Source organism: Staurois parvus, unplaced genomic scaffold (genome assembly GCF_062004578.1).
Source record: "Staurois parvus isolate SC_StPar_1 unplaced genomic scaffold, SC_StPar_1.0 ptg000175l, whole genome shotgun sequence".
NCBI lineage: Eukaryota > Metazoa > Chordata > Amphibia > Anura > Ranidae > Staurois > Staurois parvus.
The window spans coordinates 10,644,625-10,672,510 of NW_028317971.1; the positions used below are offsets into that span (position 1 = coordinate 10,644,625).

At 41.9% G+C, this 27,886-nt stretch overlaps 1 protein-coding gene across 1 annotated transcript in view; it reads left to right on the forward strand.

Annotated features, from left to right (window-relative positions):
* LOC149462428 (cadherin-related family member 5-like) overlaps positions 1-23,121 on the forward strand; it is a 186,808-nt gene extending 163,687 nt beyond the window's left edge. The window contains exons 12-16 of the mRNA XM_089677000.1: positions 6,737-6,815; positions 8,004-8,197; positions 17,442-17,462; positions 18,887-19,148; positions 19,390-23,121. Of these exons, the coding sequence (XP_089533126.1) occupies positions 6,737-6,815; positions 8,004-8,197; positions 17,442-17,462; positions 18,887-19,148; positions 19,390-19,784 (951 nt within the window). The 3' untranslated portion in view covers positions 19,785-23,121. The remainder of the gene's footprint in view (positions 1-6,736; positions 6,816-8,003; positions 8,198-17,441; positions 17,463-18,886; positions 19,149-19,389) is intronic.
* Positions 23,122-27,886: the final 4,765 nt, after the last annotated feature.

The window sequence follows — 27,886 nt, forward strand, 5'->3', positions numbered from 1 at the left end:
ACAAAGCAAACCTCCAGCCTCGGTAGCCAGCGCTTTGAATGTTTCTCCAGTTGGATGAGACTCGTCAGGACTATCGCAAGGTTAGTGCACATTGCGAAATGTTATCACAATACTCACAAAGATAAGGATTTTCACGGTTGGCACGTCTGCCATAAACCCTTCTCCGCAGAGAACATCTCTCATAGTGAGTCCCTCATAATACATCACGTCCAACAAGAGGAATTCAATGTAGAATGGAAGTGCTTATACAACAAACAGCAGATTCCAATAAAAAGCCCTCTTGCCGACTTAAATCCAGTTATTGACAGTTTTGGCTTGCTCAGAGTTGGTGGTCGTTTGAATCAAGCCCACCTAAGAGTTGCAGAACAAAATCCTCTCATCATTCCCAGCAAACACCATATCACCGTCTTGCTGATCCGACACTACCACAAAAAGACTGAACACCAGGGCAGGCAAATCACTGAGGGCAAGTTACGGTCTGCTGGCCTTTGGATTATAGGTATGAAAAGACGTGTGGCCCAAGTATTGCATGACTGTGTTCACTGTCGCAAAGCTAGAGGAAAACAAATACACCAACAAATGGCTGATTTGCCTGCAGACAGACTATGTACAGAGCCGCCTTTCACCTACGTTGGCCTAGACGTCTTCGGGCCATGGATGGCGTCCGCACGCAGGACCCGTGGCGGTCACGCAAACAGTAAGCGTTGGGCTGTACTATTTACTTGCATGAGTGTGCGAGCCGTTCACTTAGAGGTCATAGAATCCATGGACACATCCAGCCTTATTAATGCCTTAAGACGGTTCTTCGCAATCAGAGGACCAGTGAAACAGTTGAGGTCTGACCGTGGAAGCAACTTCATTGGAGCCTGTAGAGAACTGAACATAGACACCAAATCCATTCAAGATCACTTGGCGGAAAAGGGTTGCACCTGGATTTTCAATCCTCCTCATAGTTCCCACATGGGGGGCTCCTGGGAGAGAATGATCGGGATCTCACGCAACATCTTGAATTCTATGTTGATGGATGTAAACTCTTCAAGACTCACACATGAGACTCTAGTCACCCTTCTCGCTGAAGTTTCAGCCATCATCAATTCTAGACCCCTCGTGCCAGTATCTATGGATCCTGAAACACCAGCTGTACTGACTCCAGCTACCCTACTTACCCAAAAAGCTGAGATTACGCTATTACCTAGTGGAAAATTTACTTATGCGAATATCTACCAAAAACACTGGAAACGTGTACAATACCTAGCTGATTACTTCTGGAACAGGTGGCGAAAGGCGTATCTCAATATTCTTCAAGGAAGAAGAAAGTGGCAACACCACAAACCAAACCTAAAAGAAGGCGACCTCGTGTTAATGAAGGAGCAACATACCGTACGGTTTGACTGGCCTATGGGACTAATTACAAAGGTTCTTCCTAGCAAGGATGGCAAGGTTCGTAAAGTGGAGTTGAAGATCTTCAGAAAGGGTGAGCTTAAAATGTTCGCAAGGCCAATTAACGAACTCATTTTCATACTACCCATCGAGAACATTCCTGCTGGGTGAACTCTCCTGAACTTGAACTTTGTGGTTCTTCTCTATTCCAACTCGGAATCTACTATATTGTTATGTTTATTGCATTCTAACATGTTCTTTGTTACAGGTTGTTTTATATTTTATGGACATTCCTCATAGTGAAATCCCTTATGGAATTTCAGACGGGGAGTGTGCTGTTCCCCTCATATTTGTTATTTAACTGTGCATTGTATCACCAATTCTTATTTCACCATGTTTGTTTCTATGTCTTGATCTGTTGCTGCCATCTGCTGGCCAGAATTTGCATGCTGCATGCCTCTGTTATAGCTAGTAAGTGTTTTCTCTGCTGGGTGTGGTTTTAGACAAGCCTTGGTTCTGGTCACTTCCTGCAGCCATTTTATCTGCTATATAGCTGTGTGACAGGACATTCAATACCCAGGGCTTGTGAAGGCATCAGTTTTTGACCAGCAGTTAGCCTCAGGAAAGATATCACAGGACAGCATCAATACCTCTACTACCTTACAGTATTGTATCACTGTTTGTCGCTGTATTTTGGACCAAATAAACCCACGCTGATTTCATTCCCGTGTATACGTTTGGATCCATCTAACCTGAACATCTGCCGGTCCGGTCTGCTCCACTGCTTGGATACGAAGGTAGGAAGTTACACAGCTATTATCAGTTATACCTTCATTCGCCTTCATGTGGGGACAGAACAGGACCTGTCCCTGTCTGTCTAGCTGGATGGGATTGGAGGACAGTCGAATGTAAACAGACAGCCGGTCCTTTTGCTCCCAGATGCCCATGGAGCAGAGTAGGCTCTGTCTGTGTCTGCTCTGCATAAACTGAGCAGACACAGACCTGTCTGGGATTGGTGGCTGCCAGGAGAACAGTACTTGCCTGATTGCATTGTGCCAAGTGTAAAGTTTGGTGGAGGGGGGATTATGGTGTGGGGTTGTTATTCAGGGGTTGGGCTTGGCCCCTTAGTTCCAGTGAAGGGAACTCTTAAGATGTCAGTATACCAAGACATTTTGGACAATTTCATGCTCCCAATTTTGTGGGAACAGTTTGGGGATGGCCCCTTCCTGGTCCAACATGATTGCGCACCAGTGCACAAAGCAAGGTCCATAAGACATGGATGAGTGAGTTTGGACTAGAGGAGTTCTGACCTCAACCTGACAGAACACCTTTGGGATGAATTAGAGTGGAGACTGTGAGCCAGGCTTCTCGTTCGACATCAGTGCCTGACCTTACAAATGCGCTTCTGGAAGAATGGTCAAACATTCCCATAGACACACTACTAAACCTTGTGGACAACCTTCCCAGAAGAGTTAAAGCTGTTATAGCTGCAAAGGGTTGGCCAACTCAATATTGAATCCTACGGACTAATATTGAACCCTACGGACTAATATTGAACTAAGACTGGGATGCCATTAAGGTTCATTTGCGTCCCAATACTTTTGTCAATATAGCATATATCATAATGTGTGACTGTGCATTTATATTTTTTTAATTGTAATGTAAACATGTGGATATTTGGATTTATTATTATATATATTCCAAATTATATTATTAAACCCAAATAAATATCCACATGCTCATATTACCAATACATAAATATAAATACACATTCACAGAGTATATAGTCACTTTAGCAATTTTCCGCATCTTGTTACACATCATAATGACAGTATGACATCTCAAATAGTAAACCTAAAGTCCTAATGACAATGATAATTATGTGTATCTGCAATCTCTATCACTGCACTGCTATTTACAAACACTTGGATGTTGACAAGGAATCAAATCAAACCTGTAGAGGTATCTGAGCAAAATGGATTCTTCAGCACTAAATTGTGCTGCAGTTGGGGCAGTAGCCACTTCAGGTCATCCTTCCATCCATCCTCATGCCTCTCTTTCTCTCCCAGGCAGGGAAAGATCCCCTGCCCCTCTCCCCAGCAGCTGTGTCCTCTTCACTGCAAGCATGGAGGTGAAGAGGGAGGATGGGGAAAAAAGCTGGTGGCTGAAACAGCAGCCTGTACATTACAGTAAGGGAGGCTCATTCTGTTCCCAGGATAGAGCCCAAGCTGAAAACATCCTGGGACAAACAGCAAACAGGCCTGACTGTAGACTATTATGCAAATCACACTCCTCCTTGCTCCCACTGCTGGTCTGGCAAGAGTAGTGATGCTGCTGTCACTACTCCTGTCAGCAGCGGCGCCCCTCTCAGCGCCCTAGGCAAATGACCTTGCCCCCCCCATAGTTTAGGTCCTGTAACGGACACAGAGATGTTCTGGGGGTATGGAGGTGTTCTGGAGCTAAAAGAAATGTGATGAGGGGCTACAGAGGTGTGCTAGGGGTACAAAGATGTTCTGGGGGTTTGGAGGTATGCTGGGGAGTATGGGGTGTTCTGGAGGTGCAGAGATGTGCTGGGGGATAAGGAAGTGTGCAGTGGGTATGGAGGTGTGCTTTGCTATTTGTGGAGCAACTGTAATATTTGTGGTGAAGCAGCTGTAATATTTGTGGAGCAACTGAAATATTTGTGGTGGAGCAACTGTAATGTTTCTGGAGCAGCTGTAGTATTTGTGGTGGAGTAACTGTATGTTAGTGAAGCATACTATAATATTTGTGGTGGAGTACCTGCAATATTTATGGAGCATGCTTCAGTATTTTTGGTGGAGCAACTGTAATGTTTGTGGAGCATGCTACAATATTTGTGGTAGAGTATGTGTAATATTTGTGGAGCATGCTATAATATTTGTGGTGGAGCAACTGGTGGGGGGTTACATTTTGCAGGTGAGGGGGGTGAGGTAGCAAAATGCACATTTGTCTGTATAGAAAAAGATCCTTGCACTGGCCCTGGCTCCTGGTACCTGTATTGGGTCACCAGCTTTAGGTCTCCGCTTCTCTGGACACTCGGCCTCCTCAGCTCCCCCCTCCCTCCTCAGCTTTATGCAATTCACCCAGTTTTGATCCTCCAAAGAATCCTCACTCACAGTGTACGTCAGCAGTTGCCAATATTGTGGCGCCCATAGAACGTCTGTGAGGAGAGTCGGCGGAATGTCTGGGGTGGGATAGAGCTACAGAGCCTGGTACTGGAGGGGCTTCACAGGGAGGAGGAGGACACCGAGCTCAGTGACTGGAACTTACCAGCCACCTTCATGAAGATGAGACACACCAAGAAGATTGAGGGCTGCAAATCTCTGGCCAAAAGCTGGAGGATGAAGGATCAGATGAGAAAGATACTTGGGACACCATTGGGGGGAGGAGGGGATACTCGTGGGGGGGGGGGTTGTGAGAGAAACTGGGGGTTTGGGAGACCGGGGATACTTGAATGCATGTGATGTGGGCAGTGCAATATGTATGTGGGGCTTTGTGTGGGTGTGACTTGAATATGGGTGGGGACACGGAACCCTATGATCTCCTACTGTTTAGGGGCCCCATGAGTTGTCAGTCCGCCCCTGGTTAGGGGGTTAATTTTAAAGGCTAGGTTACAGTTTAAGTATTACAATTAGGGCTCTAGTCCTACTAAGGGTTCATTGTCATGGTCAAACTAGAAATGCATTTTAAGTGTTGGAGGGAGGTTAAATTAAGTGTTTAATTTAGGGGTCAGGTTTATTGTGAATATTAAAAATGAGGTTAAGAGTTTAGGTGACAATAAATTCTACAGGTAAGGGGGATTCATGTGTTTACTATGAAATGCACATTCATTTTCATCAGGGGTCTCCAAACTGTGGCCTGGGAGCCAGATGTGGCCATTTGCCTGCCATTATCTGGCCCTTGTGGCACTATTCCTTCTACTGATATGAATGATACAGCACCGTTTCTCCAGCTGACAACAATGATGGGAACTTTTCCTTGCACTAAAACCAATGATGGGGCACTATTCCTCCTACTAAAACCAATGATGGGGCATTATTTACTCTCACTAACATTGGGATATTTTCTACTCCCACTGGTGACAGTCTGGCCCCCGTAAAGCCTGAAAGACAATAAACTGGCCCTCTGTTTGGAAGGTTTGAAGACCATTGGTTTACACCATCAAAAGGCCAATGACAAAATGCCCTGCTTCAGGCTCCTGGTGCCAAAAGCTGAGATAGCCTTATCATCAAAAAGGCATCCCACAAGTATATTATAAAACAAACATGCAGCATTGAACCCCTGATGATGTCCCTTAGAATAGAATGCATAGGGAAGAGCTTTGAGTATTGATGTCACTTTCTGTCAGCTTTATATGGGTGATAGCATTTCACATATGTTTTTTGCTGACTTTAATTCTTTTAAACTTTCGAGTGTGGTTTTAATAAAAGACAATGTTGCACTGTTGGAGAGTTTCTCTCTTTTATGATTATATCACTTGGAGGATTATCTGCATTAAGGATCACTTTGAATATCTTGTCTGTTGAAACAGTTTATATTATTAATGCAGTGAGGTCCTACATTCTGGTGAATGTCAATCTGGACTTCTTTGTGACCTTTCAAAATTGAAGCACACAGATACCTAAGATGAACATATACTATATACCTATTTGACCTCCTTTATACTTTGAGGTCGTCACATCTGGTGGCATTTCATATTTATGGAAGTTGGTTTACTGTCCAAGCTGGAGATTGAGAGGAGATCCCACTTCTAGCACTGCAACTTGTGATATACTATTTAGAAATGATTACATATATCATTCCTAGTTGCAAGCTTCTTTTATTACAAAGATTGTTTATTCTAGCTTGCACATTTTAGGATTTTATACCCCCACAACTATATACTTATAGCTAGTACAATATAAGCTGTTATGGAGGAATGGGTCCAGTTCCTACTGATTTCCTAATCTGATCAAGTAGCAATAGTGTTTGGCAAATGATTTTACATATATTAAACATGTATACAGTTCAGACTTCTAAGCAACAGATCATAACATCTTTCTACAACCAATATAAACAGGACTGACTCCTTTCTTAATTGTTGAAAACAAATTTATTTATCTATATTGATGCACCTTTGCTTACCTACTCTTTTCCTTTCAATGCAACTGTTTTCCCTATTCATTTACTGAATATTATCAAAAATCCCATGCTTGTGATTTATGTTCTTGCTAATTAATTTTATTTCCTTTACTGTAACCATGAGTGATTCAGACTGTGATGTTCCTTGTTCCAACAGTTGTTAAGTGTGATTCGAATTAAACCAATAATGTTATTCTTTCTGTGTTAACTATAGATAATTGCAAGAGATGAAGAATCTGGGGAAATAGCAAACTGCACAGTGACTGTGACAATATTGGCTCATGGGCAAGCAGGTATAACATGTGCTGCCTCTCCCGACAACCAGATCAGTGAATTAATGTATGAATGGTAGTACTACATAGTTTACTTTGTATGTGTGAAGATTCCATTTATTTCATGAATATATATATATAAATCCACCACTTGTCACACCTAGATGATTTACAGTTTCTGCAGCTTTTACTAGAAACAAAATCTTTCCATCAAAAAGAATGCTTGGTCCCATATACAGAAAGTATGGCTGGGCCTAAGATATGTTTCGCACCTGTAAATGTATAAATGATACAATAGCCTCCATAAAAGGGCACATTTGCTTTTAAATCATGGAAGTTATTTAAAGTGCTACTAAAACCACAACAGTAAAATCAGTCTGTATATGCAGTAAAGCATACTTGTTATACTCACTGAGGAACCTAAGGGGTTAATCCTCTGCATTGTGTAAAAAGACTATTTGATCCTGTCTTCTCTGATCCTCCCCTTCTTTTGCTGTCCCCAATCCATCTGCCATAGTTAGAGCAGTAGTGGCAAGTCTGCACATGTTCTGTTTGTATATTGCTAGAGAGGGTTTTTTTTGGGAGGGTGCATGTGATTGGCACACAGTAAGTCAGAGCTGTCCAGACAGAGGGTCAGGGGTTATGCAGCCTCATAGGACAGTCAGAGGAGAATGAAAACGCTGCCTACAAGATTAACCAGTGCTCAGCTGGACACTGATAGAGGTCACAAGACTGTCATATACTGCTGATGAGAAAAGGTATTTAGCAGTTTATATTTATTAAAATAACTGCATTTCCATGTTCTGTATACTGTGGATTACCAGATATAGTAAATGCAGGGTCCTGGGTTTAGTAACACTTTAAAGGAATACCACCAAAACATATTCCCTCTTATGCATTCACTCTTCTAGCAAGCAGAATGTTGAGATGTCTCTGATACTTAGATCCCCCCTTCAACTGTGTATTATAGCTTTATAGCACCACAAGGGAATGTAGAGCCACCAAACAAGCATAGTGACATTCAAATATGCCACATTACCCGAGAATTTGTTCTTATTTGTTTCCCAAAATGATTGTTTAAGTAAAAGCTGGCATTCTATTTTTGTTGGCCCCAATCCTCCTGCCTGTCATTTTCCTAGAGGTAGAGAATTCTTAAAAATGTATTATTTGAGACTTTCTCTTTTTCTCATTATTGACTTGTTTTCTTAGCCCCTCTGGATCCATCAGAGCCAAGAGCCATGTTCACGCTGCCAGACTTTCCTGTGATAGGCGCTGGACTTGGGTTTTTTGGGATAGTGTTTGGGTTGTTGTTGTTCCTTCTAATAAGAATTGTGAAGAATCGTCGACAGCAACAGCAACAGATGAGCCAAACTTCACTTGTCACAGAGAAGCATCCTAGTGTGGTATGACATTAGTGGTCTTTCGTGTACCTGATGCTAAAAGAAATGTATTACATAATATACTCTGATTCTATGCAATACAACCTATGCAATATGCATCCCGCATGCTGCTCTTACCACTCATGCATATTGGCTAAGCTAAGGGACCCATCTCATCCTCCATTCCATTCCTTTTTATCAAAAAAGTACAACTGCACTGCCCAAGAGAATCAGGATTTTCAATCCTGCTTTGTTCAGCTTTGTTGTATGGCAATGGGAACAAAGACTCTGACATGTTTCATCCACCCAAAAGCTTAAAAGTGTAAAATGGGTTTACTTTTTTTTAGCATTATCCTATTGCTTGTGAGCTACTAGTATATTGAAATATTTCTGGGCCCTCAGAAGTGCGTCCTGTTAAAATCAAGGTAAATAGCTATGAGAGGCGCTACAGTCTTCCCTGGATTCCCATGCCAACAATATTGTCAGGATCCAACCCCTTTCCTCATCCTGTGTTTGACTGATGCCAGGTCTGGCCTGTCTGCTTGCTCCTGAGACTTCACACAGCACAGCTCCTCTTGCACTCCTCTCCCTCCCACCTCCTATCACAAAGCTCAGACTAATTGTCTTACAGACACCCTCTATCTGCACACTGTGTAGCTGGATTCTATGCTGCACAGTTGTTTTTATACTGGAACGTCACAGGTCATAACTGCAGCATAACAGGTAGCTATACAGTGTGCATGTAGAGGTTGTCTGTAAGAGAATAGATTTAAACTGTGTGCCATGTGAGGGGAAGGGGAGGAGGGGGAGAGGAGCTGTGCTGCCTGTGCCCAGACTGAGAAATACAAGGATGTGAAAAAGAGCTCAACGGTCACACCATCCATGGTGGATCAGGGGCACAACGCTCCCTAACACCTCCACCTAGATCCAGCCATGTCCTTTCCATTATATACTTTCCATGCACAGGAATAGCACCATGTCTGAACTTGTTTACAGTTCAGGTATGTGCTTGTTTAGTAGTCTCAGCCACATCTGCCAGTGGAGGAGAGACAAAAAGAGGGGGTAGATTGCTAAAGTTGTAAAAGAAAATGGACCATTACTGGGACCTACATGACAGGTGAAGTGCCCCTGCTAGAAAAACAAAAGGAGGGAGGAAAGAAATAACAGCTGATTTATGATCATTGTAATATTTGTTAATTATTTAGCTTATCCCATACTTTAATTACAGAGGTCGAGGAAGTTAAGGAGACGTATACACATTTATACACAAATTCCAATATCAATAATAGCATTGTTAAAGTTAGAGTACATCATGTGTAATACATTATTGTAAAATACCAGTAATAATTTAATAATCACCCAATCAGTTCAATTTGCCATAAAAATTAACATTAATTCTATATTCAAAACCTTTAACATTAACTATGAAATTTACAATATAAAACCAATGTATTTTCAAAATCATTGATTTATCCTTATTATACAATTGACTTCAACATTGTTCTCTATAGTTGCATACATGAACAAAGACAAGCAAATAGCTAGTTAAGCTTGTTATTGTCATTTAGCTACTGACAGGGGTGTATTTTGCCACGAGGCAAACAAGGCATTTGCCTAGGGCGGCACTTTTCAGGGGGGCGGCATGCCGGCAGCACTTCCGTGGGAAAGGGACAGGGGCTGCTGTGTCTTACCTGACTTTGTGTCCCACGTCGATCCGGTCCACAAGGCGCTGCTGGAGGAGGGGTGCAGAGGGTGTCCGTCCAGTGTCTTCATCTTCCTGGATCTTGGATGTGGGCAGGATGACAAGCCACCCCTCGAAACTGGCCACACCCCTGGGATCACTGGGCAGCCTATGACAGCCTGTCCCTCCCTCTGCAAGCTCCACCTCCTTGCCTGTGATTGGCCGCCAGATCTGTAGCTCAGAAAAGCCGCACAGGCGGCAAATCACAGGCGAGGAGGTGGAGCTTGGAGAGAAGGAGCTGAGCGGCAGTGTGAAGATTGAAGATCGAGTGAGGGAGCAGCTGGAGCCGGTGAAGAGGAGGAGAGCGGCTGGAGAAGGAAGACAGCTGATGGGTAAGTGTCTGTGCCTGAAGGAGGGAGCCCTGGCTGGAGCAGGGGTCAGCACAGTGATGTAAGTATAATTGGTGTCACTGGGAGTAATAGTGCCCCATCATTAGTGTCAGTGTGGGAGGAATAGTGCCTCTTCATTGGTGTCACTGACACCAATGAGGGGGCACTTTTCCTCCCACTGACACCAATGATGGGGCACTATTCCTCCTACTGACACCAATGACGGGATACTATTCCTCCCACTGACACCAATGATGGGGCACTATGCCTCCGAGCCTCCCACTGACACCAATGATGGGGCACTATTCCTCCCACTGACACCAATGATGGGACACAATTCCTCCCACTGATACCAATGATGGGGCACTTCCTCCCACTAACACCAATGATGGGGCACTATTCCTCCTACTGACTCTAATGATGGGGCACTTCCTCTCACTGGTACCAATGATGGGGCACTATTCCTCCCCGTGAAACCAATGATGGGGCACGATTCCTCCCACTGACACTAGTGATGGGGCACTTCCTCCCACTGATAACAATGATGGGGCACTATTCCTCCCCCTGACACCAATGATGGGGCACTATGCCTCCCGCCTCCCACTGACACCAATGATGGGGCACTTCCTCCCACTAACACCAAAGATGGGGCACTATTCCTCCCATTGACACCAATGATGGGGCACTATACCTCCTACTGACACTAATGATGGGGCACTTCCTCCCACTGGTACCAATGATGGGGCACTATTCCTCCCCCTGACATCAATGATAGGGCACGATTCCTCCCACTGATACTAGTGATGGGGCACTTCCTCCCCCTGACACCAATGATGGCGCATGATTCCTCCCACTGACACCAATGATGGGGCACGATTCTTCCCACTGACACTAATGATGGAGAACTATTCCTCCCACTGATACGAATGATGGGGCACTATTCCTCACAGACTGACACTAATGATGGGGCATGATTCCTCTCACTGACACCAATGATGGGGCACGATTCCTCCCACTGACACCAATGATGGGGCATGATTCTTCCCACTGACACTAATGATGGGGCACTATTCCTCCCACTGATACCAATGATGGGGCACTATTTCTCACACACTGACACTAATGATGGGGCACCATCATTGGTGTCAGTGTGAGGAATAGTGCCCCATCATTAGTGTCAGTGGGAGGAATCGTGCCCCATCATTGGTGTCAGTGGGAGGAATAGTGCCCCATCGTTGTCTGTGGGCGGAGCTCTAATAGAAAGAGGTGGAGCCTAAAGAGGAAGGGGTGGACTTTGCAGATGAAAGGGTGGGACAAATTTAGATGCCGGGGGGGGGGGTGCCCAATTTTAGTCTTGCCTAGGGCAGCACAAAACCAAAATACTCCACTGGCTACTGATGTATCTTAATTACAGATATGTGTAAATATTATTGACATTTTCTTCACAGGTGTCATCAATAAATATATTACGCTTACAAAAGAAGGTTAAACAGAGGGTGTGGGGTGAAATAAGAGAAAAAGGGGGAGAAGAGGGAAGGGAGAGAGGCGGAGGTGGGAAGGAGAAAAACGGAGAATGCAATGAAACTTTTTGAAAAGCCTGATTTGCATGGTCAGGGCAGCTGTATTTTTTTCATAGGAAGTAGAATGATTTTAACTAACCTAACCTAGCCTAACTACAAATAACCAACTGTAATTTTAAGTTTGAGTAGTTTTCCAGACAATTGTTTAGCCCTAAATGTTTACTAATGCTATAATTTTCAAAGGTGTGTTTTTCTGTTAACAACCATATCATACTTATTAATGACACATTAGAAAGAAATGAAATACTCATGACTATTTTCTAAACTGTTTTCAAACACTGCATGGACAGAATTTTTGAATATGGAAATTTTCTTTTAATTTTTTATTTTGTTACATCAGTTTAGATCTTTGTGGTGCGTTACTTTAGGCTGGCATCTGGCCTCAATAGTAAACATCTAAACCAGTTTGGCTAGGGCTGCCACACTGGATGAGATATACTGTTTGCTGCTTAGAATGTACAGAAGGATTTTTTTAGGCTTTAGCAGAGTCTTTTTGTTTGCAATGTTTAAATGCTTTTCCTCCAAACCCTTGCCACACTTATTTCAAGTATAAATAACTCAAGTAATGGTGAATTAATCTGAATTATTGGTTCCAAAAATGTGATCTGATCTTAACTAAATAACAGTAATATTCAAATTATAATAATGGATTAAACATTCTGGGGTTGATTTACTAAAGCTTGAGCGTGCAAAATCTGGTACAACTCTGCACAGAAACCAATCAGCTTCCAGTTTTTTAACTTAGCTGAAGTTAGAAGCAAATTGACTTCCATGCACAGCTGCACCAGATTTTGCACTCTACATTTTTACTAAATCAACCCTTCTGTGTCATCAAGAGAAGAAGAATGTTGCCCTCTAGAACAGTGGCTCTTGTCAACATATGGCATACTGCAAAAAAGCTTCAAATCCTGAAGACACGTCACGCACTTTAAACGAAAACCAAAATTATTACAACATTGCACACTGTGTGTTTTCTTGATTAACTGAGAGAAAATAACATTAACACTATGCCTAAAAAGTACTAGTGATACAAGAAAGATGGTCAAAAAGTAAGTAGGAAAACATACTTTAATTAGTCTAATAGATTTTTATAATCCAAAGTAAAAGTCATAGGTGTAGTCAACATATTTCAGGGGCTCACCGATGTTCAATACTTCTGCGACTCTAACTTTTGAAAATAAAAGTCAACTGGACCTAGTAAACTTGGTCGATACTTGACCATGTATACGAGAGGCATTCAAGTCAAACTGGGACTTTTAAATTTACGGGTATAAAAAGGGATGCTAGCGTGGCGGTAATACACGCAGTATGAAGTGGCAAGTGTGTCTATCACGTACCTGGTGATGGAGGCCAATGGAGAGAGAACCTCCCTTGTGGCTACGTTCCGGACTCCCCTGAGAGTGGGACAGCGGGAATCTGGCCCAAAGTTGCACAGGTCGCCTGTAGGAGTGCTGGTTGGTGGTCCACTCAGAAGCACAGCTGGTGCATGGAGATATGTCTGCAGACAGGAGGCGCCTGTGCATGGTATGCAAGCCCTTCCAGGATTTAGATGTTTACTGGGTAGTCGGTTTAAGCCAAAGTCAGGTACTAGGTGGGAATCAGAGCAGTCGTAGTCAGGTGGGATAGTCGAGGTCATTCACAGAGGAGCAAGAGAGAGAGAGTATCCGTAAGCCAAGCCGAGGTGGGGTCAGGGGTAAATCAGAGTAGACAGGTCCAGGAGCAAGCCGAGTCGGTAACAGGAAATCACAGGTCAGAATCACAGGAAACAGGAACCAGGAACAGGGCACGGGGAGATAGAGATCATCCAGCAACCAGAGGAAGTGATAAGCCTCTTTATAAAGGCCGTCTGGCACCAGACTGAGGCTGATGTATACTTCTGCGGCCATGTAGAGTACTGGCAGAAATGCCAGATCTTCCAGAACTCCTGCTGTGGACAGGACCCTGACAGTGTCCTATTACTGATAGGTGACACACATGTCACGGGCCAGTCCACAAACCATTAACCAAGATGGCAGACAACAGTGTTAGTGAGTGCATGGAACAGTGGGGGAGATTTACTAAAGCTGGTTCACTCAGAACCTTGTGCACCCGTGCATGGTAGCCAGTCAGCTTCTGACCTCAGCTTGTATAATTTAGCTTTAGCAAAAAAACTTGGAAGCTGATTGGTTTCTATGCAGAAGTGCACGAGATTCTGAGTGCACCAGCTTTAGTGAATTAACCCTAGTGTGTGGTGATGAAGTTTCTTTTGAACAAAGGCCTAAAACCTGCAGATATCTATAGAAGACTTCAAGCACAGTACGGTGATGAGACATTTAGCTGCAGTAAGACATTTGAATGGTGTAAATGTTTGAAAGATGGCCACACGTCTGTCAGTGATGATCCCGGCCTTGGTGGTTCCCAGCCTACAGCAGTCATTCAAGTGAACATTCAGCGCATGGAACGCCTGTTCCTGGATAAGTGACAAATCTTTCTGTGGTCAGCATTTCAGCACCGATGATGAAGTGAAGCAGGTTGTCCTAAGATGGTTCAGGCATATTTACAAATCTTTCTATGCTAAAGCTTTCCAGGCATGAATTAAACACTGGGATAAGTGTATACATGTAGAAGGGGAATATATATTTAAAAAAATGCAGTTTCCACTCCTTGAAATTTGCTCTTTTATCATAAAAACTCAAAAGTCCCAGTATGACTTGAACGCCTATATACAGTATATATATATATATATATATATATTTATTTATTTAATTTTTTCTCTCTCTTCACTACTAACAGTGACCTCTGTGGGGTTCACCTGTTTTACAGAGAACTGCCCTCACTACATGCCTGCAAATCATTTTTACACTTGTGTCAAGCACCTCACCAACACAGTTTCTCTAATCCCAACTAATTATGGGCACACCCATTTCTGTCTCTTTCCTTGAGTTGTTCTTGGTGTCTGGTGCATAATTCTCCATTATTTTTTGTCACCAGTTGACTTGCCCTAGACAGAATTCCCTTAAGCCAGAGCATTTACTGTTTCTGCTATGCCTCTGCTCTCAGATTTTTCTTTATACTACTGGACATCCCTCAGTACTTCACTCGGCGCACCTCATCTGCTATACCCTGCCACTACAAAAAATGGTGAACAAGGTCTACAATCATAGAAAAATTTCTGCTCGTTCTTTAAAAACTGTACAAATTGTTTGTAATTGACTACTGCAGCAGCCATTTTGCGTGAGTCTGAATTTTAAAATGAGACTCATATTGGCACAGGCTGCAGGAGATAGGGCGTGGGCAGGTGCAGACAATAGTCAAACCACCATCTATCAGCACAGTTTGGGAACCACTGATTCTGTTAATGGCAGCTTAAAAGAGCGTCGTTGGTCATGTGTTCCAATCATTAAAATAGGTGTAATGCTACTCCCTAAGTAGCCGCTGGATTTTTGGGTCCCCTTTTATCCGCACAGCCAGGCACATTTTTCCAAATTTTTCACGAAGTCAGTAACCATTCCATGGACTTGTTTTTGTGTTATTGAGGGGAAACAACTTGGTTGGGGATAAGGGAATATGGGATACCCAAGTTGACTTGGCAGAACAATTTGAGGACAGATGTTCTTCTCTTTATACATGAAATTGCAGATGCTGAACTGTCAATGATAGTGTCCTCCTGCGCTTATATGGATGTCCCTAAAAATAAGCTGCTATCACCTGACCTAATAGGTGAATGACATTAAATAAATGGTGAAGCGCTAAACAAAATATAAATAAATTGATCTAAATAAAATAAAATGGTCAATAATACTGTACATAAAATATTAAACGTGTTGTAACTACACATACAGTGCTCTGATCCAATCCGGATCCAATCAAGTGCAACTTTAGGATTCAACACTCTGTGAATCCCTTTATTTAAATAAGAATACAACCTCCCCCTGTCCCTGCATGATGGACTAATGTGATGAATAAACAAGTGGTCCCTTGTAACAAAGGGAAAGCGATCAAAGTGTGATCAGTGCCAACCTAAATTACTAATTTAAATATATAATAAATTTATATGAGGATCGTGGGATTATCCTAAAAGGCAAGTTGGCCCTTGCCGGCACGGTTTGGAGGTGAGGGGCCTTTCTGTCATTTTGAGTATTTGAGACCAGAGTGAAGACCACCTGTTCACGTCATCACCTGCATGATTTGTGTTTTAAAGATCACAGATATATGTTATTGGACATTATTTGGGGATTTTTTCATACATTTTTTTTACTTATGTTTATATTTGTGGTTGTTTTTTTCATATAAATTTATTATTGTATTTTGTTTATTGTTGTATTTTTATTTAAATAAAGGGATTCACAGAGTGTTGAAACAGGTAATACTGTGCGTTTCACTAGTGTTGCACTTGATTGGATCCGGATTGGATCAGAGCTCTGTGTGTGTAGTTACAACACATTTAATATTTTATGTACAGTATTATTGATCATTTTATTTTATTTAGATCAATTTATTTATTTAGATGCTGGACTGTACTCCCTCCGGAAAAACATCCGTCTCTAAACATCAGAGAAAAGTTCCTCTTTTAAGAGCTCTATGACCCCTGGGTGAAATTCACAAACACTCCCAATACTTGCAGAAAATACCAGCCCACCTGGCTGCTTATAAAGCGTCCCAGAGCAAGGGATTTAGGTTAGTTGTGACACTGTCCTAATGAAAGCATGCTGGATATTGCATCTGTTAGCCTTCTCTCTTGTAGGCCCTGGGGGTGTAGAGGCACTTACATTGTCCTTTGTATCCTGCTGCTTTGGATAAGACTGTTGTTCAGGCATTCTGCTGTGCTAGTCTTCCCATGCTAGACAAGGTGTCTCCTGGATAAGACTGTAGGGTAGTGAAGATCCCTCTCTCCAGCTTCTTCTCCTTCCTTCCACAGCTTCAGCCTGGAGATAGAACCTCCCTCCCTGGGGAGCCCTTCCCAGACCTCACAACTCTCAGCACTCCATCTTCCACCCAACCACACATACACTCCCGCTGGTCAGGCTCCTCAAAAGTTATATTACCACCCTGCCAGGCCTCCTGCCTGGGGATTAATCAAACATCCATAAATATTCAGATCCTTGCCTCTGCACCTCTGCCCACTAGTTTCTAGAAGTTTCCATGGACCTCCAGAACCAGGGGGAGGCAATAGTGTGCCTGATCTGCAGAGCCTTCCAGCCTGACCTAAAGCTGAAACCAGAGCAATCACCGAGACTCAACTGACTACTGTGAGTCAGCATAAATTTAGCTAACCTAACTGTACACTAGAGGGTATTACATAGGTGTACCAATTAATTTAGGCATGGACTTTCAACCGCAGTATAAAAGGTGGTACAAAACTGAATTCAATTAAAATCCTATTTGACATAGGAGTGGCAAGAGGTTACAAAAATACCAACATACTCCATAAAAAAAAGTCTGGTGAAGCTTGAATTGAAGCAGCTATGTATTCTACTAGCCAAATGATAGTCAGATACTGTGTACTATAATTTTAGCTTTGGAATTTAAAAATTAGAAGACATTGTTATGAAATATAAATTCAGTGCAAATTTAGTGTTATGGTTTTAATTATATGAATGTTAACTTGCATCTCTTCTCTCTCTTGTGCTGCAACAAAGAGCTTGAAATGGTTTCAGCCAGTGAGTATTGGTTGGGAGGGAAAACAATATTTTTGAAATGAAATTTACCTCAGAATTTAAATTTAAAAGTTAATAAATCTGTTTTTTCACAATGCAAAACATCTAATTCCAAATGTTAGGGATATGCAGACTTGCAGTGGTCCAGATTTGTTAGAGGAGCACTGTTATTTTTCCAAATACATACTGTATAGTGGAAAATTAGCTGAAGTGTAGCACTTCCAAGGATGCAGTCCACTTTCAAGATCTTCGTTTTAGGGCTTTCTTGGCCATCTTTTCAAATTTCCAAACATTACTCTTAAGAGTACATTAAGAGTTACCCTTAAAGGGGTTTTCAGCATTCCTCAGCAAAACTAATACTTCATACTAGCCTCCTGGTTTTTCTAGCCTCACAAGCCTCAGGCCCTTGCCTGCTTCTTCTACACACAATTATTAATTACACTCTTGTGCACATATCCATCGTCTCTAGCTGCACTGGCTTCCACCCTCTTCTAGATGGAGCGGTCTTGTCCCCTGTGTGCAGTCCCAATCCACAGTCACTTCTAGACTAAGGGCCCATTCACGGCTGGTTGCTCATAAAGCATGGACATGGGATTAGAGGCTTCATCCCTCCTGAGTTTCTACAAAGCCTCTGAGCTCCAGGACCCAGATCAGGATGTACGACTTCAAATGTGGCTGAACAAAGAGCCCTTCAACCTGTATGGATAAGATTCCTGGGTGACACTTAACCCTTCTCACATACACCCTTTTAAAATACATATAAAATGTATATTTTGTTTATAATCGTTAATATAAATAAAAGTTTGCCATCCACCCTGACACTATAAACCCACAAGGTATGCAAAGTCCACAACCTACTTGCTTTCTGCAGGTGCCAATACTTTGGAAGGGTAACACCTGTTTTTTCGTCACAACTGTCTAAGAGCATTCCCAAACTTTGGAGAAGTTTTGTCTTGCTTTGTACTGTGTGCACAAAACAGGATGAAAACCCTCCCTAATAAGACACAGATGATAAAAAAACCTTCAGTGGTTTTAACCATGTAAATAAAAACAACTTCTGGATTTCAAAATACTTTAAAGTGGAACTAATGTCCATTTCACCCTCCTCTACTCCAACACTGTGACATCCACAAACTCCATTGTTGCTGACATCTTTGCCCTATTTTCTTCTGGGTTTGAGATGATGGAACTCCCACGCTTGTGAACAGGGGTTAATTCATCCTGGCACCAAGGAATGCCAATGTACTATCTTTAGAAATTTGCTAGCAGTCAGGTAGGATGCTTTCATTGCAGAAGAAACATACTGAGTCTCTTCTGCAATAAAAGAGCTTTTCTGCTAGTAAATTTATTTTTCAATGCTAAAGTTCCACTTTAGGTCTACAGATTCATAGCTGTGAATGACATTGTTTATGGTTTGACCTTTGCAGGTAAATACCAGCAAATCTTCACCGCAGAAAGAGGAGAAAGGCTACCAAAATGCAGCTTACAGTGAGAGCCCCGATGAAGTGAAGATTTGTGAAGAGCAAGATAAGGGGATGTCACCTAGCAAACAAAGCAAAATAAAAGAGTTAGGAAAGGCAGACGGGAATCCAAGCAGGCAGCAAAAAAGGACACCAGCCGTAGCTGTGATCTCACCTGGAAACCAGTGTCTTGGAAGCTCTCCATGCAGAAACAGACAAGAATTGTCAGGTAAATACTAAAGCCAAGTAACAGAACAGCCTATTCTAGTTTATTGCATTTCATACTTCCTTATGTAGGGTGGGATTAATATAAAGTATTATAGTCTAAGTAATGTATTATTATGCCTGCCAAATTTGCCACCAGGCATAGAGACATTAATGGACATTTTACATTTATTCTCTGCACATTTTTCATGGATGTGGCAATATTGTCTGTTATATTCCTATAAACCCCACCCCTTTCATTGTAGCTGAGCCTTTGAACAGAAATCAATGTACCCACCAGGAAGCCACGCCAACAAAGGAACTCCAATCAAAAAAAGTTGCGATTACCCAAGCTCTGGTGGTCAGTGAGGAAGTGGACAGCAGTGACCCGAAGCCTGCACTAGACGATGACCTCAGTAGCTGTGTTCAAGCTAATAATGATGCAATCATTAATGCCAATGAGGAAGTATCAGAAAACCAGGATACTTCAGGAATATGGCCTGAACCCCCACAACCATCCCGGCTGCCCATTGTTGAAGAAGTGAATGAGGAAGTGACAGAACATGACAGAGAACTAAATGCTCATACTCCACCAATGGGCAGTGAGATTATCACTCCTGGCTCTCTCATGCAGTTACTGGAAGACTCAATTGAATGTTAATCCCTTTAAGCCTCATGCCTAACAGAAAAGAAATGGATAATCTGATTGATTGTTGTGGACAACAAGGCATGAGGCTGGAATCTATGCCTTGGTACCGTTCAACCCTGTTGGGAATTTAAGGTTGATATTGTTGTGTGAACTATAATAGGATTTGGTCTAATAAACATTACCCCTTTTATACATGTCCAGAACAATTCACATTAATCAGTGATGGTGGAGGGTTATACCAATGAATAGCTCAGTATACACGTGCATTACTGTATTAGCTACACCAAACTCACTCCTGTAATAACTGCAAAAACGGACAGACTGCTATCAGTAGTTGTGAAGTCTGCTTTGTGGTATAAAATACAGCAGATTATGTATATCACCAAGACCCTGTTTCACATTAAAGCTGTAAAAACAGCTTAATAGAGGAATGTGCATACTGTATATGATATATGAATCAGGTAAGGCCCATTTCTACATTACATGAATTGCCTGATATTTTCATATCATGAAATTCCAGTGAGGAACACAGCAAACATATTGTTACTTCATAGTTACCTTTCTGCCTTTAAAACATCTATCTCCATTTTGGTAATGTATCTAGTCAGAGGGAGATGGAAGTTCAGTGCTGGGATGTCAGGTTGCTGCCAATTTGTGCCATTGAGTTGGTAACTGTACTGACTGTCTGATAAAAGTGGAATGCCTGTTTATCATATGTACTTATCAATATTTTCACCTTGAGAGATATCAGTTCACCCAGCACTTTATTTACCGGAACAAGAGCACTAATTTATGCATAATAGTCTGCTGTTAGCTAAATTGCTAAAAATTCCACCTAACACCAGAATACATATACCTACAGAGTAAGCATTACTAAACATGAATGTGTACAAGATCATGTTAGAGCTTAAAGTAGAAGTTCATCAAATACTATTTCTAAATTCTAAACTTAAAACTGGTCTCACCCCCATTCTACGTTCTATACTAACTACCCTGTAAAGGAATGATGACCTATTCCTTGGGGGGGTTATGGTCTGGTCACATGATTGGCTCTCAGCGCCGGCTTTGAGGTAGAGGAGGATGCCCTATAGTAAGCCTTTGGGTGCCAACACCAAATTGCAGCCCTTGTCTCTCTTCTTCACTGAAACTGGAGTGTCCTCCTGGGTAAGTATACACATCTTTCCTTTACAGGGTATTTAGTATAGGGCTCAGAATGGTAGTAGAAGCAGGTTTAAAGTTCAAATAAAGATAAAACTTAACTAACTCTAAACCCACTTTCAGCCACATTCTAAGCCTCGTCTGTCTAGTCCTGTAAAGGAAAAAATTGCTATATTTACCTGTTCTGCAGCCACTTCAGTCCAGTCTCACACTAAGCTGTCAGCGACAGCTTCAGTGTGTTGGAGTGTGTAAGAGAGGCATCCGACAACAGAAGTCCCATAGTAACTCTATGGGTGATGTCACTTCCCTGGCATTTCCCAGCCATTGTCAAATGTCTCCTGCACACAGAGGGAGCTACTGGAGACCAGAGTGGCTGCAGAACAGGTAACTATAGCGTAGGTTTAGAGTTAGTTAGGTTTTGCCTTTACTTCACCTTTAAGTTTAGATAGGGTTTGACTGGACTTCTACTTTACGTTAAGTTAAATATATGTATTTTTTACATCAGCACCAGGAGTGACTGCTGACTTTGCCTACCCTTTTTCTCCAAATGCTCCTTTCATAATAGCTTCCCACAATGGAAATTGTTCAATCAATGCAGGAGGCAGACCATTATAGTACAGCTTTTATGAACTGAGCAGGGGAGGAAAGGGTGGGTATAGTTGGCACTTTTCATGAATGCCTGTGATAGGTCCAGCAGCTTGTATTAACCCCCAGCCAGGGGCGGACTGACCATTTGGAAACTCGGGCACTGCCTGAGGGCCCAGAGTCAGTAGGGGGCCCCTTGAGATGCCCCTGGTACCTTTTTCATAGCCTTTTTTGAGTTTAGGCAAGGACATAGGGGCCCCATGATCCCCTATTGCCCGGGGGCCCCATGAGTTGTCAGTCCGCCCCTGCCCTCAGCATCAGAAGATCACATCTGCAGGGGAATCTGGAGGGCAGAGCAATTAAAATTGCAATGAACATAGCAGACACCAGCACAAGGGACACATTTCATTCAATGTAAGTAGTGCCCCTAGTGCTGATTTGAAGAAGAAAAAAAAAACATTTAACTTTACTTAAAGTGTTACTAAACCCATGGCCCTGTAGTCACTATATCTGGTCTCCCACAGTACACAGTACATGGAAATTCTATTATTTTAGTATAGTAAATATAAACTACTAAATGTATTTTCTCATCAGCAGTATATATTAGTCTATATCAGTGTCCAGCTGAGCACTAGTTAAAGCTTGTAGGAGTTTTCACTCTGCTCTGACTGTCCTATGAGGCTGCATAACACCTGACCTTTTACCTGTACAGTGCTGATTGGCCCCCTCCCAAAGATAAGAAAAACTCTCTAGCCATACAAACTAAACTGAGCATGTGCAGAGTGACTCCTAGAGCTCTGTACTATCAGCTGATGGATTGGGGACAGTAGAAGAAGGGGAGGATAAGAGAAGACAGGATCAAATAGCCTTTTTACATAATGTGGAGAACTAATCCCTTAGGTTCCGCAGTGAATATAACAAGCGTGCTTTAGGCTAGGCTCACGCTTACATTTTGAGTTTTTCCACATGCATTTTTGATGCGTTTTTGCCACGTTTTGCATTTTTTCTCTTGTTGCTAGGCAGATTTAAAACACAAAACATAGCAAAAACGCACTACATGCTTTTCTGCAGCATTTCCATTGAAGTCTATAAAACCAAAAATGCTTTTTGCATTCAAAAAAGTCTCTGACCCTTTCCAAAAAACCCACCGGGTGAAAACACGGAGATGTGAACGTGTCCCATAGGAAATCATGTTAAATTGCCTGTAGTGCGTTTCTGCAAAACTCTGCAGAAAACGCTTTGGTGTGAACCTAGGGTAACTGCATATACAGACTTATTTTACTGTTGTGGGTTTAGTAACACTTTAAGCTTTAAATAATTCCGTACTTGACTTGAAGCATTATGTGGAACAAGCCAATATACCCATCTTGATGGCTCCACCCTGCTAAATAGTGACTACGTCTAGGCTTATGCCATAAGGGGAAAGATAAACATGCAGGGGAACTGTCTGTTATTATATACCAAATAGATTACAGTCTCAATAAACAACCATCATTATTTACTGATCAGTGCATAAAGTATTATTCACTACTGTGGAATACTGTTGGGTAATGTCTAATAGGTATTTTTTTTACAATAAACATTTTAATTATAAATCAAATGAAAACTATGTGTATGTCATTGAATGTTTATTCTGTATTTTAGTATGAACGTCAGGCATTACATCTCTTCCATTATACTAATATTGGTATTCAGCAATTATGTTATTATGCAGCTCATTCCTAATTCATTTACTGTTTTAGGATTCTAGATATAATGTGATGATGGTTAGAGCTCTCATTAGATCCAGCCTCAATGTGATTGATTTAGTACTGAGTAGAGTACAAACCTGCTTCAATGATTTACTATTACTTTAAAATTTCTGCACATAGATGCTTTGCATAATTGTCAAATATATATATATACAGTATATATACAGTCATGGCCGAAATTGTTGGCACCCTTGATATTTTTCCTGAAAATCAAGTATTTCACACAAAAAAGGTATTGCATTAACACATGTTTTGCTATACACATGTTTATTCCCTTTGTATGTATTGGAACAAATATAAAACAGAGGCAGAAAAGCAAATATGACATAATGTCACACAAAACCCCAAAAATGGGCTGGACAAAAGTATTGGCACCCTTAACTTAATATTTGGTTGCACACCCTTTGGAAAACATAACTGAAATCAGTCGCTTCCTATAACCATCAATAAGCTTCTGACACCTCTCACCCGGAATTTTGGACCACTCTTCCTTTGCAAACAGCTCCAGGTCTCTCTTATTGGAAGGACACCTTTTCCCAACAGCAATTTTAAGATCTCTCCACAGGTGTTCAATGGGATTTAGATCTGGGCTCATTGCTGGCCACTTCAGAACTCTCCAGCGCTTCTTTGCCATCCATTTCTGAGTGCTTTTTGACGTATGTTTGGGGTCATTGTCCTGCTGGAAGACCCAGGATCTTGGACGCAAACCCAGCTTTCTGACACTGGGCCCTACAGTGCGACCCAAAATCCTTTGGTAATCCTCAGATTTCATGATGCCTTGCACACAGTCAAGGCACCCAGTGCCAGAGGCAGCAAAACAACCCCAAAACATCATTGAACCTCCACCATATTTTACCGTAGGTACTGTGTTTTGTTCTTTGTAGGCCTCATTCCGTTTTCGGTAAACAGTAGAATAATGTGCTTTACCGAAAAGCTCTATCTTGGTCTCATCTGTCCACAAGACGTTTTCCCAGAAGGCTTTTGGCTTACTCAAGTACATTTTGGCAAACTGTAGTCTTGCTTTTTTATGTCTCTGTGTCAGCAGTGGGGTCCTCCTGGGTCTCCTGCCATAGCGTTTCATTTCATTTAAATGTCGACGGATAGTTCGCGCTGACACTGATGCTCCCTGAGCCTGCAGGACAGCTTGAATGTCTTTGGAACATGTTTGGGGCTGCTTATCCACCATCCGGACTATTCTGCGTTGCAATCTTTCATCAATTTTCCTCATCCGTCCACGACCAGGGAGATTAGCTACAGTGCCATGGGTTGCAAACTTCTTGATAATGTTGCGCACTGTGGACAAAGGCAAATCTAGTTCTCTGGAGATGGACTTGTAACCTTGAGATTGTTGATATTTTGCCACAATTTTGGTTCTCAGGTCCTCAGACAGTTCTCGTCTCCTCTTTCTGTTGTCCATGCTTAGTGTGGCACAGACAGACACACAATGCAAAGGTTAAGTGAACGTCTCTCCTTTTTATCTGCTTTCAGGTGTGATTTCTATATTGCCCACACCTGTTACTTGCCCCAGGTGAGTTTACAGGAGCATCACATGCTTGTAACATTCTTATTTATCCGCAGTTGTGAAAGGGTGCCAATACTTTTGTCCAGCCCATTTTTGGAGGTTTGTGTGACATTATGTCGAATTTGCTTTCTTTCCTCCCTTTTTTTGTTTTGTCCCAATACACACAAAGGGAATAAACATGTGTATAGCAAAACATGTGTTAATGCAATACGTTTCGTGAGAAATACATGATTTCCTGGAGAAATATCAAGGGTGCCAACAATTTTGGCCATGACTGTATATATATATATATATATGTATATTTGACAATTATGCAAAGCATCTATGTGCAGAAATCTTAAAGTAATAGTAAATCATTGAAGCAGGTTTGTATGTATATATATATATATATATATATATATATACAGTGGGGATCGAAAGTTTGGGCACCCCAGCTAAAAATTTGTATTAATGTGCATAAAAAAGCCAAGGAAAGATGGAAAAATCTCCAAAAGGCATCAAATTACAGATTAGACATTCTTATAATATGTCAACAAAAGTTAGATTTTATTTCCATCATTTACACTTTCAAAATAACAGAAAACAAAAAAATGGCGTCTGCAAAAGTTTGGGCACCCTGCAGAGTTAATATCTTGTACTGCCCCCTTTGGCAAGTATCACAGCTTGTAAATGCTTTTTGTAGCCAGCCAAGAGTCTTTCAATTCTTGTTTGAGGTATCTTTGCCCATTCTTCCTTACAAAAGTCTTCCAGTTCTTTGAGATTTCTGGGCTGTCTGTCACGCACTGCTCTTTTAAGGTCTATCCATAGATTTTTAATTATGTTGAGGTCAGGAGATTGTGAAGGCCATGGCAAAACCTTCAGTTTACGCCTCTTGATGTAATCCCCCGTGGATTTCGAGGTATGTTTAGGATCATTATCCATTTGTAGAAGCCATCCTCTCTTTAACTTCAGCTTTTTCACAGATGGCATCAAGTTACCATCCAAAATTTGCTGAAATTTTATTGAATCCATTTTTCCTTCTATTCGTGAGATGTTCCCTGTGCCACTGGCTGCAACACAACCCCAAAGCATGATTGATCCAACCCCATGCTTAACAGTTGGACAGAGGTTCTTTTCATTAAATTCTGTGCCCCTTCTTCTCCAAACGTACCTTTGCTCATTCCGGCCAAAAAGTTCAATTTTAACCTCATCGGTCCACAGAACTTGTTTCCAAAATGCATCAGGCTTGTCTATATGTTCATTTGCAAAGTTCAAACGATGATTTTTGTGGTGAGGACGTAGAAGAGGTTTTTTTCTGATGACTCTTCCATGAAGACCATATTTGTACAAGTATCTCTTTATAGTGGAATAGTGTACCACAACTCGTGTCTGCCAGATCTTTCTGGAGGGATCGTGCAGTCAAACGTGGGTTTTGAATTGTTTTTCTCACAATCCTGCGAGCTGTTCTGTCTGACATTTTTCTTGGTCTTCCAGATCTTGCTTTAACTTCCACTGTTCCTGATGACTGCCATTTCTTAATTACATTCCGAACAGAGGATATTGACATCTGAAAACGCTTTGCTATCTTCTTATAGCCTTCTCCAGCTTTGTGAGCGTCAACTATTTTCAGTTTCAGTTTTCTAGACAACTGCTTAGAAGAACCCATGGTGCTGATTGTTGGGGCAAGGTCAGATGAGTCTGGGCATTTAAAACCTTTGAGATTGACATCACCTGGTCTTCCCAGACGATGATTGAGAACAATCCATGACACTGGCAGGTCTCAGCTTGGCAAAGGGGGCAGTGCATGCTATAAATTCTGCAGGGTGCCCAAACTTTTGCAGACGCCATTTTTTTGTTTTCTGTTATTTTGAAAGTGTAAATGATGGAAATAAAATCTAACTTTTGTTGAAATATTATAAGAATGTCTAATCTGTAATTTGATGCCTTTTGGAGATTTTTCCATCTTTCCTTGGCTTTTCTATGCACATTAATACAAATTTTTAGCTGGGGTGCCCAAACTTTCGATCCCCACTGTATATATATATATATATATATACACACACACACACACATACACTCAAAGAGCACCTGTGGCCAGCCTATGTACATTATTGAAGCGTTTACATATTCTCAACTAGCCATTCCCGGCGTCTTTAGTCTTTAGCTGCATGTACTGTGAAATAATTAATTCTCAAACATTCTTAGGGCTAATTCAGATGGGTAATCTGGAGAGTATATGCTTCTGTGTTCAGAGGCAGATGTATGCTGTCTCTAGATGCAGCAAAACTCTGTACTGTGGTTTTGTGCTGTACTGTCAACTTGCCAACTAGCTACAGCAGGCCCAGATCTAGGGGAGTGCTGGGGTGGGTTAAGCCCCCCAGATTTTAGTTGTGCCCCCCAGGTCTTAAGAGTGCATCCACTGATCCGAGAGGCACTCTGATGGGCACAATTGATGTAAGTGGAACTCTGATGGGGACAGTTGATGGAAGGAGCACTCTGTTAGGAACTATTGATTTAAGGAGGGCTCTGATGGGGACAATTTATGTGGGGGAGCACTTTGATGGGGACACTTGATCTAAGGGGGCACTCTGATGAGGGCAATTGATGTAAGGGGGCACTCTGATGAGGACAATTGATGTAAGGGGGTACTTTGATGGGGAGAACAGATGCAAGGGTACGCTGATGTTGACAAATGATGTAAGGGGGAATCTGATAGGGACAGTTTATATATGGAAGCACAAGTTCTGTTTAATCATCCTAATGTATTGACAGCCTAATAGATACTAGTGTTCCTTGTTCACTTCTGCAATGCTTCTGCACCATCTTTCAGACATTATTTCCAGATTGTAACTCATGGTACAAAAGTGAACAATGAATACCAGTTCCCTGCATCTCTTTTTACTGTTGACATTATGCACCCTGACGTTTTATACTGCACCCCCAGATCAGATAGGCTAAATCTGGCCCTGAGCTGCAGCCAGTTTGTGTGCAGCCAGAAATGCTGTCCCTGAATGCAAACTGTCCTCAACTGTATGAAACCACTTGAATAAGTAGTTATATGCAAATAGCAGCGGTGCAGGTCAGCCTGTCATTTATTTGTACAGGCTGCTGGTCACATC